The 13,762-nt window shown below is 38.5% G+C and overlaps 1 protein-coding gene across 1 annotated transcript in view; it reads left to right on the forward strand.

Annotated features, from left to right (window-relative positions):
- Positions 1–13,762, forward strand: part of nrip2 (nuclear receptor interacting protein 2) — a 29,511-nt gene that overhangs the window by 15,167 nt on the left and 582 nt on the right. The window contains exons 2-5 of the mRNA XM_087786564.1: positions 5,881–6,198; positions 9,368–9,450; positions 9,551–9,651; positions 10,928–10,980. Of these exons, the coding sequence (XP_087642690.1) occupies positions 5,881–6,198; positions 9,368–9,450; positions 9,551–9,651; positions 10,928–10,980 (555 nt within the window). The remainder of the gene's footprint in view (positions 1–5,880; positions 6,199–9,367; positions 9,451–9,550; positions 9,652–10,927; positions 10,981–13,762) is intronic.

Below are 13,762 nucleotides of genomic sequence, written 5' to 3' on the forward strand. Positions count from 1 at the left end.
AGCCAAAAACATATTTAACAACAAAATATTGTCTGATTACGAGATAGTAAAATGTATTTTTGGCCATTTTCCTTCCTGTTTTCTTATAACCAGGATATAATGAGGTATCATGATACAATAGATGACACTGTCAGTTTCAAAACGAGGTTTCATTAAATTAGTAGATCAGAGTCAAAGATTACAAATCAGAGATTGACATCTAGTGGCCTTTCAAGTGACAGTTACACTGTATCATGATACCTCATCAACCGTTTCATGAAGCCTCATCAACACATCACTACTAAACGCTATATATACTGTTCTAGCTCACCTCAAATCCTTTCCTTAGCTGCATCTTTATTCAAACCTTTCTTTTTTACTAAAAGAAACTGAGACCTGTATATTTAAGCATTTTTGAAAATGTTATTTTGCAGGTGAATTCTAACGTATTTAGCTTAAAGTTCAACTAATGTGTTGATTTAGACGTGTCTTAAATAGATGTTGGACTCTATTGTACTCATCAATATGTGTCTGTTCCATGAAATATTTACATTAGAAAATGTGTTAAGCCCCTCCCACTGTTTTTCTGGAAATTAAATAGTGTTTACCATAACCAGGCCCACTCTGCTGTGATTGGTCAAATATCAAGGTTTGTCACCAACTGTCATCAATCCAGGATGTCTTCATCTCCAAGGGACTCGTTGTATAAACAAAGTGGGGCGTGATAACAGTTGGCTGGAGGAGGAGTGAAGCCATTATTACGTCATAATGGACTCCGCTCTCGTAACCTCTCGTTCGCCCTGATTTTAGATGAACTTTATAAAGTAATAAGTTCAAAACATGGTCATGATGAGGGACTTACTGCATCTTTGGGACTCGTTCAAGAGAGTTGGGGTCTTACATTAGTTGCTCTTTGGCAAAGAACTCCATTTTCTAGATTTTCTTGCAACTAGCGACAATTATGCTCTTGAAAACACTCGAAGGAAAACTGTAGCTAAAAAATCAAGTCACATTTAAATGTGTAACAATATATAATAACTTCTCAGTAAAAGTATACAATTAGGAACACATTGAAATGTCAAGTCCGATCTCCAAGTGTTTCCATGATGTAGGAGTTAAAGAAATTAGAGTAAAATTAAACGTTTCATTTCCATCTCCCTCTCCTCTAGACGAGGATTAACAGCATCTCAGGGAGTTTCAAGTCCTTGACGATGAATTCTTACAGTGGACGACGGTGTTCGGGGACTTGCTCTTTCAAACGCTGCCAGCTGAACATCGGCTGGAGCTGGAGGCAATGAGATTACAGACGAACAGGCCACTTTAATACAATTGTCCTCTTACATAACGCCGGAGAAATGGCCAGTCACTCCCATCATGTCGCGCTGGAGGAAACAGTGACCTAGGCAACATGGCATATGTCGTGAAAACAACTTATCAGTGAGCGCCAGAGCCTTCCTCTATATATCCTCAACCCGACCAACACATCTCGCCTCACACTTGGACAGTGAGCCTTGGGTTTGATATTCATGGTACTTGTAAAGACAGGACTTATAAATCAAATATCATACAAGATTTTAAAGACCATTTATGTTTAGGGTGGGTTTAGACAATCACGTCTTTAAATGGGTTCAACAACATTTCCAGTCCATTGCAAAGCAGGAAACGTGGCTCTTTTGTTGGAAGGTGGTTTGACTATTGGTGGACTCTGGTAGAAGAGCGAAAGTTTCTGAAGGAAATCTAAGGAATTTCTAAGACAAACTTAGTAACGCAATATTACACACAACAAGAGTTGCATTACTGACAACGATTTTTGTTCGTTGAAGTCTGGCTCTATTTTAACAGGAAGTGTTAATGAAGAGCAACAATGGCTGTGTCCTGAATTGCACACTTCTGCACTTACACTTAATATTTTGAGTGCACAAGTACATCCTAATGAGCAGTGTGCGAAAATGCAGTGCGCAATGAGCACTCAATTGGCCAGAAAATTGAGTGTGGATCGATGGACACTTTCTAACCTTGACGGCCGCCATCTTAGTGACGTAGATGACGCTAAAATGAAGCTACTGATGACGCGTCCTCGGAGAAGATAACCGGCGTAAATGTCTCGAGAAAACACTAATTCTACCACAAAACAACATAACAACAATAATCACAATAAAACACAATGAAACAATTCCTTGATTTTTGAGACTCTTGTGTTTGTCTGAGTGTTGTCTTGACCTTTTAAGTATTGATTTAATTGGGTATTTTTTGAATGTTTAAGTGCTTTGTGACCCTGGTCTTGAAAAGCGCTATATAAATACTAATTACTACTTACTTGTTAGTTGTTTTAATTGGCGAAAATCACTGCCAGGTGCCGGCGATAGTTTTCCAACAGCTGGTTGCAATCAGCGTTAAAAAGTAGTAGAAGAAGAAGCTGTCGAGTCATTTCCTGTAAGTGTGAAGCAGCAGAGTTTGATTTGAGACGGTACTACCTGTCGAAATGTTTGCACTGTGCAAGTACGTGTACTGTCTTAACATGTACTGTAAACCAAATCAATTCAACATCAAATCCACTTCACAACACAAGAAACTTTTCTTCATGAATTCACTTCTATCTTCATCAACTTTTTAGTAAATCCAGATTAATTTAAGACCTTTAATTTCTATAAAACAGTCCTTGGAGCGATAAAACTTGAACACTGAAATCTCAGTGAGTGATGATATCAACATGTTCTGGAGATTTAGGAATTCAAATTAAATATATATTTCTCTCTAAATATACTCAAAAGGATAAAGACTTCTTAACCCTCGTGTTATCTCAGGGTCAATGTGACCTGAAGGCCCGAAAACAAATGTGTTTGTGGTATCCCTTGTGTTGTCTCCGAGTCAAGTTGAACGACCTCCACCACTGCATATGTATTTATGGAAGCCAGGGATGTCGTTCACCTTGGACCAGAGACAACACAAGGGATGCCACAAATAGATTTAGGCCTTCGGGTCACCTTGACCCTGAGATAAAACCCGGGTTAAGACTGTCTGGGTCCACTGAAAATCCATTATTCATGGCTGAGTCATTGAAGCGAAGCCCAGACTCTCGACTACACCTCCAGCTCGTCTGTTCTGACGGAACAGGAGTCGACTTAAAAGACAAGAAAAAACCCACCAGATTACATCTTAACAATTCTGCCCGACTTCCTTCCGCTGGCCGTGAATCTAGATCAAAATATGCGGCGACTTACTAACACCCTGAATCTTATTAACCTTCTTTCAAGCGTAGAGAAATAACAAGTGCAACTATTTAAGCATCTATTGGGAATCGGGGAGGTTTAAATTGGAGATTTGCATCTTGTTGCGAAGCAGGAAAACAGACGGGAAATCTATTTTCAGGTGGTTACTCTTGTCACTTATGGAGTTTTGTGTCATAACAAACACCCGAGCGAGTCGCTGGTGTGAAAAAGTCTGCCAAACTCAGGTCTGTGGGAAACTCAGAAAAACAAGAAGCTTGGCAGACGCTCCCGATTGAAATGGAAATCTCCCCCTTGAATGTTTGGGTCTGGTGGAGAAGAGACACTATATATTCGAGCTGTCACGACTCTCTAGAATTCAACCCCTAGTTTGGGAACTTCAATCATACCTGCTTTTTTTCTGAGGGTTTTTAACTGTTGTGGTGTTTATCTGGGGACATGGCTGTGCTTGAAGGTATTCCCCCGGACTGTTTCCACTCATCAAGGCTGTGTGTGAAATGTAAAACAGCACTGCGTCAAGCACGGGGAGGGGGTGAGAAAAAGTGGGCGGTAGAAAAACCCAGAATGCATGAGGTTGTTTGAACAAAAGAGCTAGAAAAGCCTCACATGGATTACACTGAATTGTTTTCTCAGGACGGTAAAAGTGGCTGTTGTGGAGGCTTTTGTAACACTGATGATACAGCAACAAATATACTTTTAATATTTATATATATATATATATATTTATATATATATATATATATATATATATATATATACAGTATATATATATATATAAAATAAATATATATATGTATGTCATAGTAGTACACTAGTTCAGATTGGAATTCCATGATTCAGTAATCTGAATTTCTCCTATTAGAATTGGAGATTGTCCTGGTAGAATTCCCATTTGTATTGGAATTCCAATATTCAGATCCCAATGCAGTAGTAGGATTCCAATCTCTCCTAGTAGAGATTGGAATTCACTAGTAGAATCTGGAATCCTCCTAGGACAGATTGTAATTCCAATATTCAGATCCCAATACAGTAGTAGGATTCCAATCTCTCCTAGTAGAGATTGGAATTCACTAGTAGAATCTGGAATCCTCCTAGGACAGATTGTAATTCCAATATTCAGATCCTAATACAGCAGTAGGATTCCAATCTCTCCAAGTAGAGATTAGAATTCACTAGTAAAATCTGGAATCCTCCTAGGACAGATTATAATTCCAATATTCAGATCCCAGTTCAGTAGTAGGATTCCAATCTCTCCAAGCAGAGATTAGAATTCACTAGTAGAATCTGGAATCCTCCTAGGACAGATTATAATTCCAATATTAAGATCCCAGTTCAGTCTGTACTCTGACAAATATATAAATTCTATGTCATAAATTATGTTTGATTGATGTTCGCAGACTACTGGACTTGTTATTTTAGATATTTATTTAGATGCTAGTTATATACCCATGCATTTTATATATATATATATATATATATATATATATATATATTTCTATAACCCACTATAGCACAATTTATGAATATATTGTATATGCTAATCCTTAAGTGAATCATTTTGGGAATTGAACTAGTAAAAGTGGTGAATAATCTGATACAGCAACAGAAATATATTTCATATTTTATATATTTTTAAATAATGCAAGCGAATATATTTTTGTTAATTAATTCAAAATGCTCAAAATGATGACAATAATGTCCAAATTTCGGACCAGGGGTCATTCACGGCCCCTTGACAGATTCCATACAGTCTGCAGTCTCCATTATTTAACCAGTTACCATATTTCTACTAGCAAACTAAATATTTAGTGAAGCTATCCTAAAGACCGAAGAAGTATTTCCTGTCTGACAGTTATAGATTGTATGTTAGTTAAAGATATAGAGGCTTTTATTTTGAAGTTCTGATTGATGTAGCTCTTGGTATGATGTCACTTATCATATTAGACCCAATCTCGTTTGCAGGTCATCAAATGTGGCCCTTGTTTAAGGAACCCCTGTTCTATACATCATGATGATTATTTGAGGTTTCCCTTGTCTTATCTCTGGGTCAATGTGAAAACAAATGTGTTTGTGGTATCCCTTGTGTTATCTCAGAGTCAATATGACCTAAATGCCTGAAAAAAAACCACGTTTTTTAGTATCTTTTGTGTGGTTTCGGGGTCAAGGTGAACAACCTCCACCACTGCATGGATATTTATGGAAGCCAGGGAGGTCGTTCACCTTGACCCAGAGACAACACAAGGGATACCAAAAACACATTTGTTTTCAGGTCTCTGGGTCACCCTGAGACAACACAAGGGTTAAGAAATGCCGTTATGATTAACTATCTTTTGGAAGTAAATTGGAGTATTTTCGTAGGAATATGTTAGCTAGGCAGTGCTTTACCGTGGAAGGTTATTTAGATAGTCTTCTACTGTACTTATTTTCATAGATGTTTCTTTAGATGCTAGTTTAATACCAGTGGGTCATATACATTTTTTTCCTCCAAGAAGGAAAACCACAGACCTACTTATCGCACAATTTATGAATAAATTCTATATCCTGTGATGCTATTATATATTATTAGACACATCCGAGTCTCCTCACCCTCTTAGGCTGAAAGATATATTTATCCCAACGATGGTTTAACACCCATTACTCCACTTATGTGTTATTTTCTTTTCTCTATCGTTAGCAACCGCACAGCATCGTCCAGCGGCGCCTCATGGAGGGCAACATCACAAGGCTCCGAGGGGAGAGCAGGGACCCCCTCACAGCCAGGGTCCGCTCCCCGCTGGCCGACCACAAGGACGGGGCGGCGGACAGCGAGGAGAGGAGCGAGAGCACCGCCGACGACTCCACGGAGGAGAGGGAGTCCCTGGAGGAGAGCGAGAGAAGCCTCCGGTCGGACGAGGAGGACGACAGCAGCGAGCCCGCCGCCGGGCCCACCCTCGAGAAGAGCCAAGGCACCAAGAGCTCGGCGCTGCTCTCGGCTCTGGTGGTTACATGCAAGGTACTAATAAAGCTCTTCATGTTGCCCTCTTTTGTGCTGCCGGGGGGTGACTCATCACGGCCAATACTCTTTATTCTATAATCATAGTGCAGGGGTGGAAAAAAAGAGTGTCGGAAAAAAACAAACATAATTGAGTCACACCATCTTCAACTCACTGCTTCAACGGCTCTGACGCTCATGGAGGTACAAGAGTATCTCGAACTTGAATCACAATAGTTTCCAAAAGTCAACCTACGTCAAAATTCCTAAAAAAAATGCGAGAGTAGGGATGAACTCCGACGACCTTTTGCTGTAGATTTTTTTGTTACCACTCATTTTAATGCCAAGTGCACCTCAGTTTCAACGTTTTTTTTCGACCTTAAAAATAGGCCCTCGTCGTGTCCACGGCGAGACAAAAGAGAGAGTTTCGGGTCGTGCTGATAAGCCGGCGCTACGGTCTGGACAAAAGGAAGGCTCGACTGCTGCTGCTGCTGCTGCACAGACGACAAGAAATGAACGAACGAACATAAACCAAGGGTTTATATCTTAAAGGAAGAGATATAGACAAGTGGGGGTTTATGGTATTTATTTAAGAGACGATGGAGGGACGGTTGCAGTGGAGAATGTGAGAGGCTCGAAGGTAACGATGACGATGGAGCTAAAAAACGTGAATTCTTATTATTATTTTCCTCGCACCTCAGACAAGCAGATGTAAACAAATGTTTATATTAGAGCGTTTGTTGTTGTCTCACAAAGTTCTCACTCATATTGACAACATTGGTCGTAAACAAAGAACAATGTGATATTGTTTTTACGTCTTTAGAGAAATGTCACTCAAATGATAAGTCTGACTAAGTCCAACAAAAGACTGAGTTTCAACAAGTTCGTACAATAAAAAAAGCATAATCGCCATTTCATATTAGACACCAATAAGCGGATGACCAAACCAACAATATATTCAAAATTAAAAAGGTAAATCAAACATACTACTTGTGCGCACCACGTTATTTACTTTATAAATTGCAGTGTATCAGAATTAGTAGCATTTTATTTTGTTATCATTGATTGATTATTACGGAAATAAAATGTCAAAATAGATTCACAGGCAAATGAGAGACATTTTAAACAGATGCTAAACCTGTTAGCTTGTTTACCAATCGATCAAACCATTACGATCTTTTCACCATAAATTTCCAGTTATATTACAAAACATATGATTTTAAATTAAAGACATTTTAATGACGGGCAAACATTTTGAAATTAATACATTTCTTAAATAGAGTTTTGTCTCGAGTGACAAAAGTGATCTACTCGTCTCTATAAAAAAACAACAACACCTGGATCATGATAAAAAGAGAAATTATTAATAAGGATTTAGGTGGGAAAATATTAACTTATGTAATTTTTACTCAATGGGTTTAAAGATATTGTCCTTGACGATTCATTTAAATAAGAGGATAAAGGTTTCTGCTTCGTAAACAAAATCACTACGTTTTGCTCAAGAGCAAGTCAGTCATCTTTAAGTTTTAAAATTGAAATATAAAACCATGATTACATGAAACATGATGTTGGATAAGTACATAACAATAACCATAAATAACGTGACTTTACTCTCAAAGAAAACATGTCTGACTCTATTACCAACATCAGTATCTCAACATGTTTCCTTTCACGTTGAGACAAACTCTCATTACACACAAGTTGAAGCTACAGGGGAGCAGCTGCTCGGTTCTCATCTCTGGTGTGAGTTCAAAAGGGCAACATGAATCATTCCGTCAAGTTCAGTGGTTAACACGCTCTCCTGACCAGAAGGATAAATAATTCATGTTTCGCTCGTGCATTTAGGACCCCCATTAAAAATGAAGTTGCACGAACAACAGAATAAGCACATGGTCAGCAACACGGCGAGTGATCGTCAGCAGGAACGTGTTCGTCCTGTGATGGAAAAACTAAATGGTTGAGTGTATAATCTGGACATTTGTCAATTATTATCCTCTTCTTTGACCCGGTAATGGCTCTCGTGCTCAGCACTTTTGCTCATTTAACATCAGGATCAGCAAAGAAAAGCCAGAGAGAAGACCAAGATACCTTTTCGTCAACTGAATTTAACAGATTTCTACTCCTCCCATAGAAAGTTTAAGCCCTTAAATTTAGTGTAAAAGAGTTGGCCTTTCACTATCAATTTGATATCGTTATCTTTAAAAGGGGCGGGACTTAGACATGGAAATTGGGGCGTGAAAACCTGTAAAACCAAGTTGACGGGAAAGGTATTATATACTGTTTCTGTCCCTTAAGGGCATTTTTGATATGTCTTTTAAAATGAAAAATAAATGAATAAACAATATGATATTAATGCTATTTAAATGCAAATTTAACACAATCAACTAATGAATTAATATATACAGACCTACATTAAGAATCATACCTTGTTTGTTAATTTAAATATATGTATATACCTTTTGACAACTTTCACACCACTTTCGCACCATTATGGTGTGAAGATTTTAGCAAAAAACTGTTAGTCGAGTGTGATATAATAAATAATTAAGGTATGATTAGTAATAAATAATTATTTGTACACCCATCTCACCTTATACAAGTATTTGCAAAAAAAATACCATAATAAATCAATTAAACCGGACTTCATCTAACTTTTTATTTTTGAAGTGTAGGATTGAGAGGGAGGGGACACCCTGGAAAGGTCAGCACAGGATCCTAGAGACACATATTGAACGACTCAAACATAAGGAACCAGGTCGATGTTAAACATCAGAATATTTTTGGAGGGTGGGAGTAAATCAGAATTCTCATAAAAACCGTGTTTTCCACAAATTTGAGCAGATCTCTATGGATTCAAGACACTGTTGATTTATTGTATTTTAGTTGATTTTCTAAGTAAGAAAATCTGATCAAATACTTCAGTCTGTTCACTGGAAAAGGGGGATTTGAACAAGCTGTAAGAAAAAAAGTCTGGCTTAAGTCTCACGACTTGTTTGGTGACAGTTAATTAGACTCTGGCCGTGTTGCAGCTCGACAGCTTCGCGGGCAGCTGAATGGATTACTTCAAACAGAGAGTGAGAGTCATTTGTGATTTTTAAAAGGGTCCCCGGAGTTTGTCAACGTGCTGATGCAAAAGCCGGAAACCTCAGCGTGACATCTAACCCCCCCCACCCCCCCGTCTGTGTAACAGTGCTGCGAGACAGAAGTGAGGGCGTCGATCGACACCAGCGTCCAGCACAACACCATCTCCTCCTGCTGCTGCCGGAGGCTCGGGTGAGCGAGGGTTCCTCACAGGAATCCTGTCACGAAAAACCATCTAGTGATGGATTCAATTCAACTTGAAGTGCTCTGCAATCGTTTGCTTGTGTCTCAGACTGGTGGCCACTCAGGACAGGTCACATGGCGGCGGCTCCGTGACGGACCTTCAGCTGCAGCTGGGCCGGCAGACCGTGAGCTGTTCGGCTTTTACTAAAGGTGAGTTTGAGCTTGTAACATTAGAGGGAGCAACGCCATGACATAGAGTTTGTGTCTGTCTTATAAACTGATGTATGACGGAATTTAAAAATGGATCCTGAAAGAAACTGGCAGCCACTGCAGAGTTTTAAGGATCGGGGAAATGTGAGTTCTTCTACTAGAGCGGCTTCGAATTCTCGCTGCAGTAAAATAAGCACATTTTAATAAAGAAAAATGTGAATACACACACACATATTTATTTATATATATATATATATCTATATATATATATTTCAGCAATTAATTGTTTTAGTTAAACTGTCACTAAAAGAGAAGAAATGTATCAAGAGGACGATGCGATGAAGTGAAAAAAGGTGTCTGAGAACAAGATATTGAGTTATTTTAATCTTGTTCAAAGGGATAGTTGGGTAAAGTCGTTTGACATTTGTCTAAGTGCAAGTCTAATTCTACACCAGGAAATGGGGAAAAAAAAGAAAAGCTTTCAAGTCCACCCACCAGCGATAAAAAGAAAGCAGAAAAACGGAACAAAAGTAGATAGAAGTGAAAGTATGTTTCAACAAAAATGTTGATAATCTCAGCTTGTTCATTTGTGATGTTTAAAACTTCTTAGCATGTAATCAAGTTGACATTTCAGATGTTGAATAACTGCTTTAAATAGTCATTTATCATGGAAAATGTGGAAAAGACACCTACTGCGTACAATGTAAACAATCATTACGTTGATTGAATCATATGTTTCTCCATTACAATATTCACATTATTGAGTCTTTAATTATAACCAAAAAGAGGTACAAGAAGATAAACAAGAGGTTCGGAAACCTCAAGTACTTTTCCAACCTGTTAACCTTGGAAAAGTACTTCATCAAACTACTCAAAGACAAATGACGCCAGTGAAGAATCAACAAAAAGAACTGCTCCTATTTTCTAACACTTTTTTAACTTCACAAGATTTCCCAAATTCACCTCAGCAAAGCAAAGACAGGATTTATAACCTACAAAGAACAGGTATCTGGTGATAATTGTGTGTCAAACTAAAAAACTGGTGAAACATATCAGAATCTGCTTTCTCCAATAACACCATCTCCTTCTGATGGACAATGTAGTTTCTCCGTCTGAATGACATTCAGTCTGTGAAAGAAGCCCACATTCTGGAACCGGCACAATTTTACCGTTGCATAATCGCTCTGAATGAAAGCTGAGGGGAAGAATACAGATGAGAATAATGTATTCAGTGGAAGGTGTTTGTGACAGAGACACATACTTTTTTCTCTTTCAGAAGACGACACGTTTGATTTGAGTCTGGGTCTTCAAACACTGTTGGAACTCAAAGTAAGTCCTATTTTGCGTGTCTTTTTAAAGCATAATGTACGTGGGTTTAGGAACTAGGAACAAACAAATATACTTCAGATGTATTATTAGTTCAGAAAATGTCAAATGAGGTTTGGTTTCATCTATTTTTTGGAGACATGGATGGGTGAGCCAGAGTCTCTCGGTGGCCCAGGGCTACACAGTGATCAGAACTGGGTTGTTGGCTGGTTATAAATTCCACCATCATGTACTGGACGCACATGAACCATGATGTCCGACCAGCTCGGCAGGCGGACGTTCAAAGAAACTTAATGCGAAGGGCTGCAGATCGAGAGTGAGAAGCATCTGGGAAGAGATTGGTGAGAAGAGTAGTGATGGTCTGACGAAGCTTCATGAAGCAGTGTCATGTTGTTAAGAGGTCAGTAGGTGGCGCCATTTGTTTAAAAATGATCTGATGTTTCATTGGAACAGTCGTTCAAAACAGAGGAAACTAGAGCAGAGATCGACATCTAGTGGGCTAGGAAAATAATGACACTGCTTTACAAAAGCTTCATCAGAACATCGCTAGAGAAGAGAGGGAACAGAGGGCGAATCCGTAAAACAATTGGGACTTCACTCTGTTGTGACAAGACAATAATAGGCAGGTTCAGAATGAGACTGTCGGGTCTAAGGAGAACCCAAATGGGGAAGCAGTCAATCAAAATTGCAATTGAACCAGTCTCAGTCAAAGGAAAATAACTCCAGATCTTCATTCAAAACGGCAAAAATAACAACCAAGGACAGCAAAAAACTCCAAGCGAGCAGAAGACGATCTAGGAATGGAAGATATTAGTTCAGAACACACAATTCTTCTGAGCTCTGGGGTGACATAGCTCAGATGGTGTAGCTAGGGATGGGTAACTAACTTCTGTTCTTTTGTGGTACTGACCAAACACTTCAGAAGTACAGAGTATCGAGACATGATTCATCTTTCTTTTTATTAAATTAGTACTATTTGTAATGTCATTTTGTTTTATTGTATAATTGATCTTATTAAAATTTGATTAAAAAAAATAAACTTTTAAGAACAGGTATCAAAGTGAAGGCATCGGTAAGCCCTATTGTGGCTAAGAAGTTGCCGGTTCAATCCCAGCCCCGGATTTGATTGTGTCGTCGTGTCCTTAAGCAAGATACTTTCTCCTGATGGTGGATTAGACAATGAAATGGCGCCCATTTAGTGGAGGCTACAGCCACTGAACAGCTAGAATTTTAACTAGACTAGATCTAGTCTAGATTAAACTGGATTTAGAGACACATCCCATCACCTCTACTTTTATCCTCATTACACTGGCTTCCATGTTGTTGTTTTTCATAATTTAGCTTATGAAATTGGTATCTGTATAATTATCGTTCAGGAAGTGAAGGTATCAGTATCAATACTGGTATAGAACATTTTCTATTAACACCTTCAGTTCTCCTGTAGCTACTAAGTTGTGGGTTCAGCTCCAGATATAATTGTGTTTTCTACTAGTGATGTGTTAATGAGGCTTCATGAAACAGTTGATGAGGTATCATGATACAGTGTCTTGATTTTGAAAGACCACTAGATGTCACTCTCTGCTTGATACTCTGTGATTCTGATCTACTAGTTCAATGAAACCTGACATCATTTTCAAACTAAGAGTGACATCTAGTGGTCTTTCAAAATAAAGTATCATGATACCTTATTAAAATATCAAAACACTGTGATAGTACTTTTTGAATTCAAAGTTGATTCTTAGTGTGAAGACATAAACAATGTTTGTCATTAAAAAGCTCATTTGGATTTCATTGACTTGGTTAAAAATATGAGATGGAACAGAAACCCTGGAAAGCCGCGAGCTAGAGTGACGAGAAGAAGAGAGAGCAGCCATGATATCCGGGTCAAGGGCAGAGCAGGGCAACTGTTGCTCCAGGGCAGGTCAGTGTGCCCTTCACTCTATCGACCCAGAGGCCTCGGGAACGGCTGATAAACAAGGTTTCCAAACACACTGTTACTTCAAGTGCTCATAAAATAACTTCCCTGTATGTTGTATGAACTAATAAGTATGAATCATAATGTCTTCATTCCTATGAGTTGCATTCTTCAATTTGATGATTGAAAAGTTCAATTGAATAATAATAGCGAGCGGCGGAGCGATTCTTTCCGTTCAGTTTAAGAAGTAATGACTCTGGGTCACTATCCAATTGCTGTGAACTTCTGTGACACTGTAGGGTTGACTAAACACTTTTTACTGTCGTTGCTGTTGATACCATGAAAGACAGAATAAAATATTGTAGTGTCTGTGTTCTGTGGTCGTGGCCATCTTGAAAATTCCGTCTTCTAGTTCAGGCAGACCCTGGTCCAAAGTCGGAGTTTTGGTGAAATGGCTGCCATTTAGTTGAGGCTAGGGCCACAAAACAGTTGGATTTTTTTAAAATGATTTCAACCCTTGTATTATCTCAGGGTCAAGGTGACCCGGACACTACACAAGGGATACCTCAAACACTATTCTTTCAGGCCGTTGGTTCACTTTGACCCAGAGACAACACAAACATTAAGAAATTCTCATAACTTATACCTCAGGCATCAGGTAAGTACAAAAACAGAATCATACAAAAACAAAAATAAAAACAAAACCTATACCTTTGAAACCAATAAAGCCAAAACTAAACACACAATTAGCCAAAATCTGAATTCAAATAATGTTTATTAGAGTAATTTCACACATTTAGAAATAAAAAAAGAACAGGAAAGGAAACAAATAAAAATAAAAAAACACATGACAATTGTATTTAAATGCAA

Source organism: Callionymus lyra, chromosome 3, assembly GCF_982586985.1.
Source record: "Callionymus lyra chromosome 3, fCalLyr1.hap1.1, whole genome shotgun sequence".
NCBI lineage: Eukaryota > Metazoa > Chordata > Actinopteri > Syngnathiformes > Callionymidae > Callionymus > Callionymus lyra.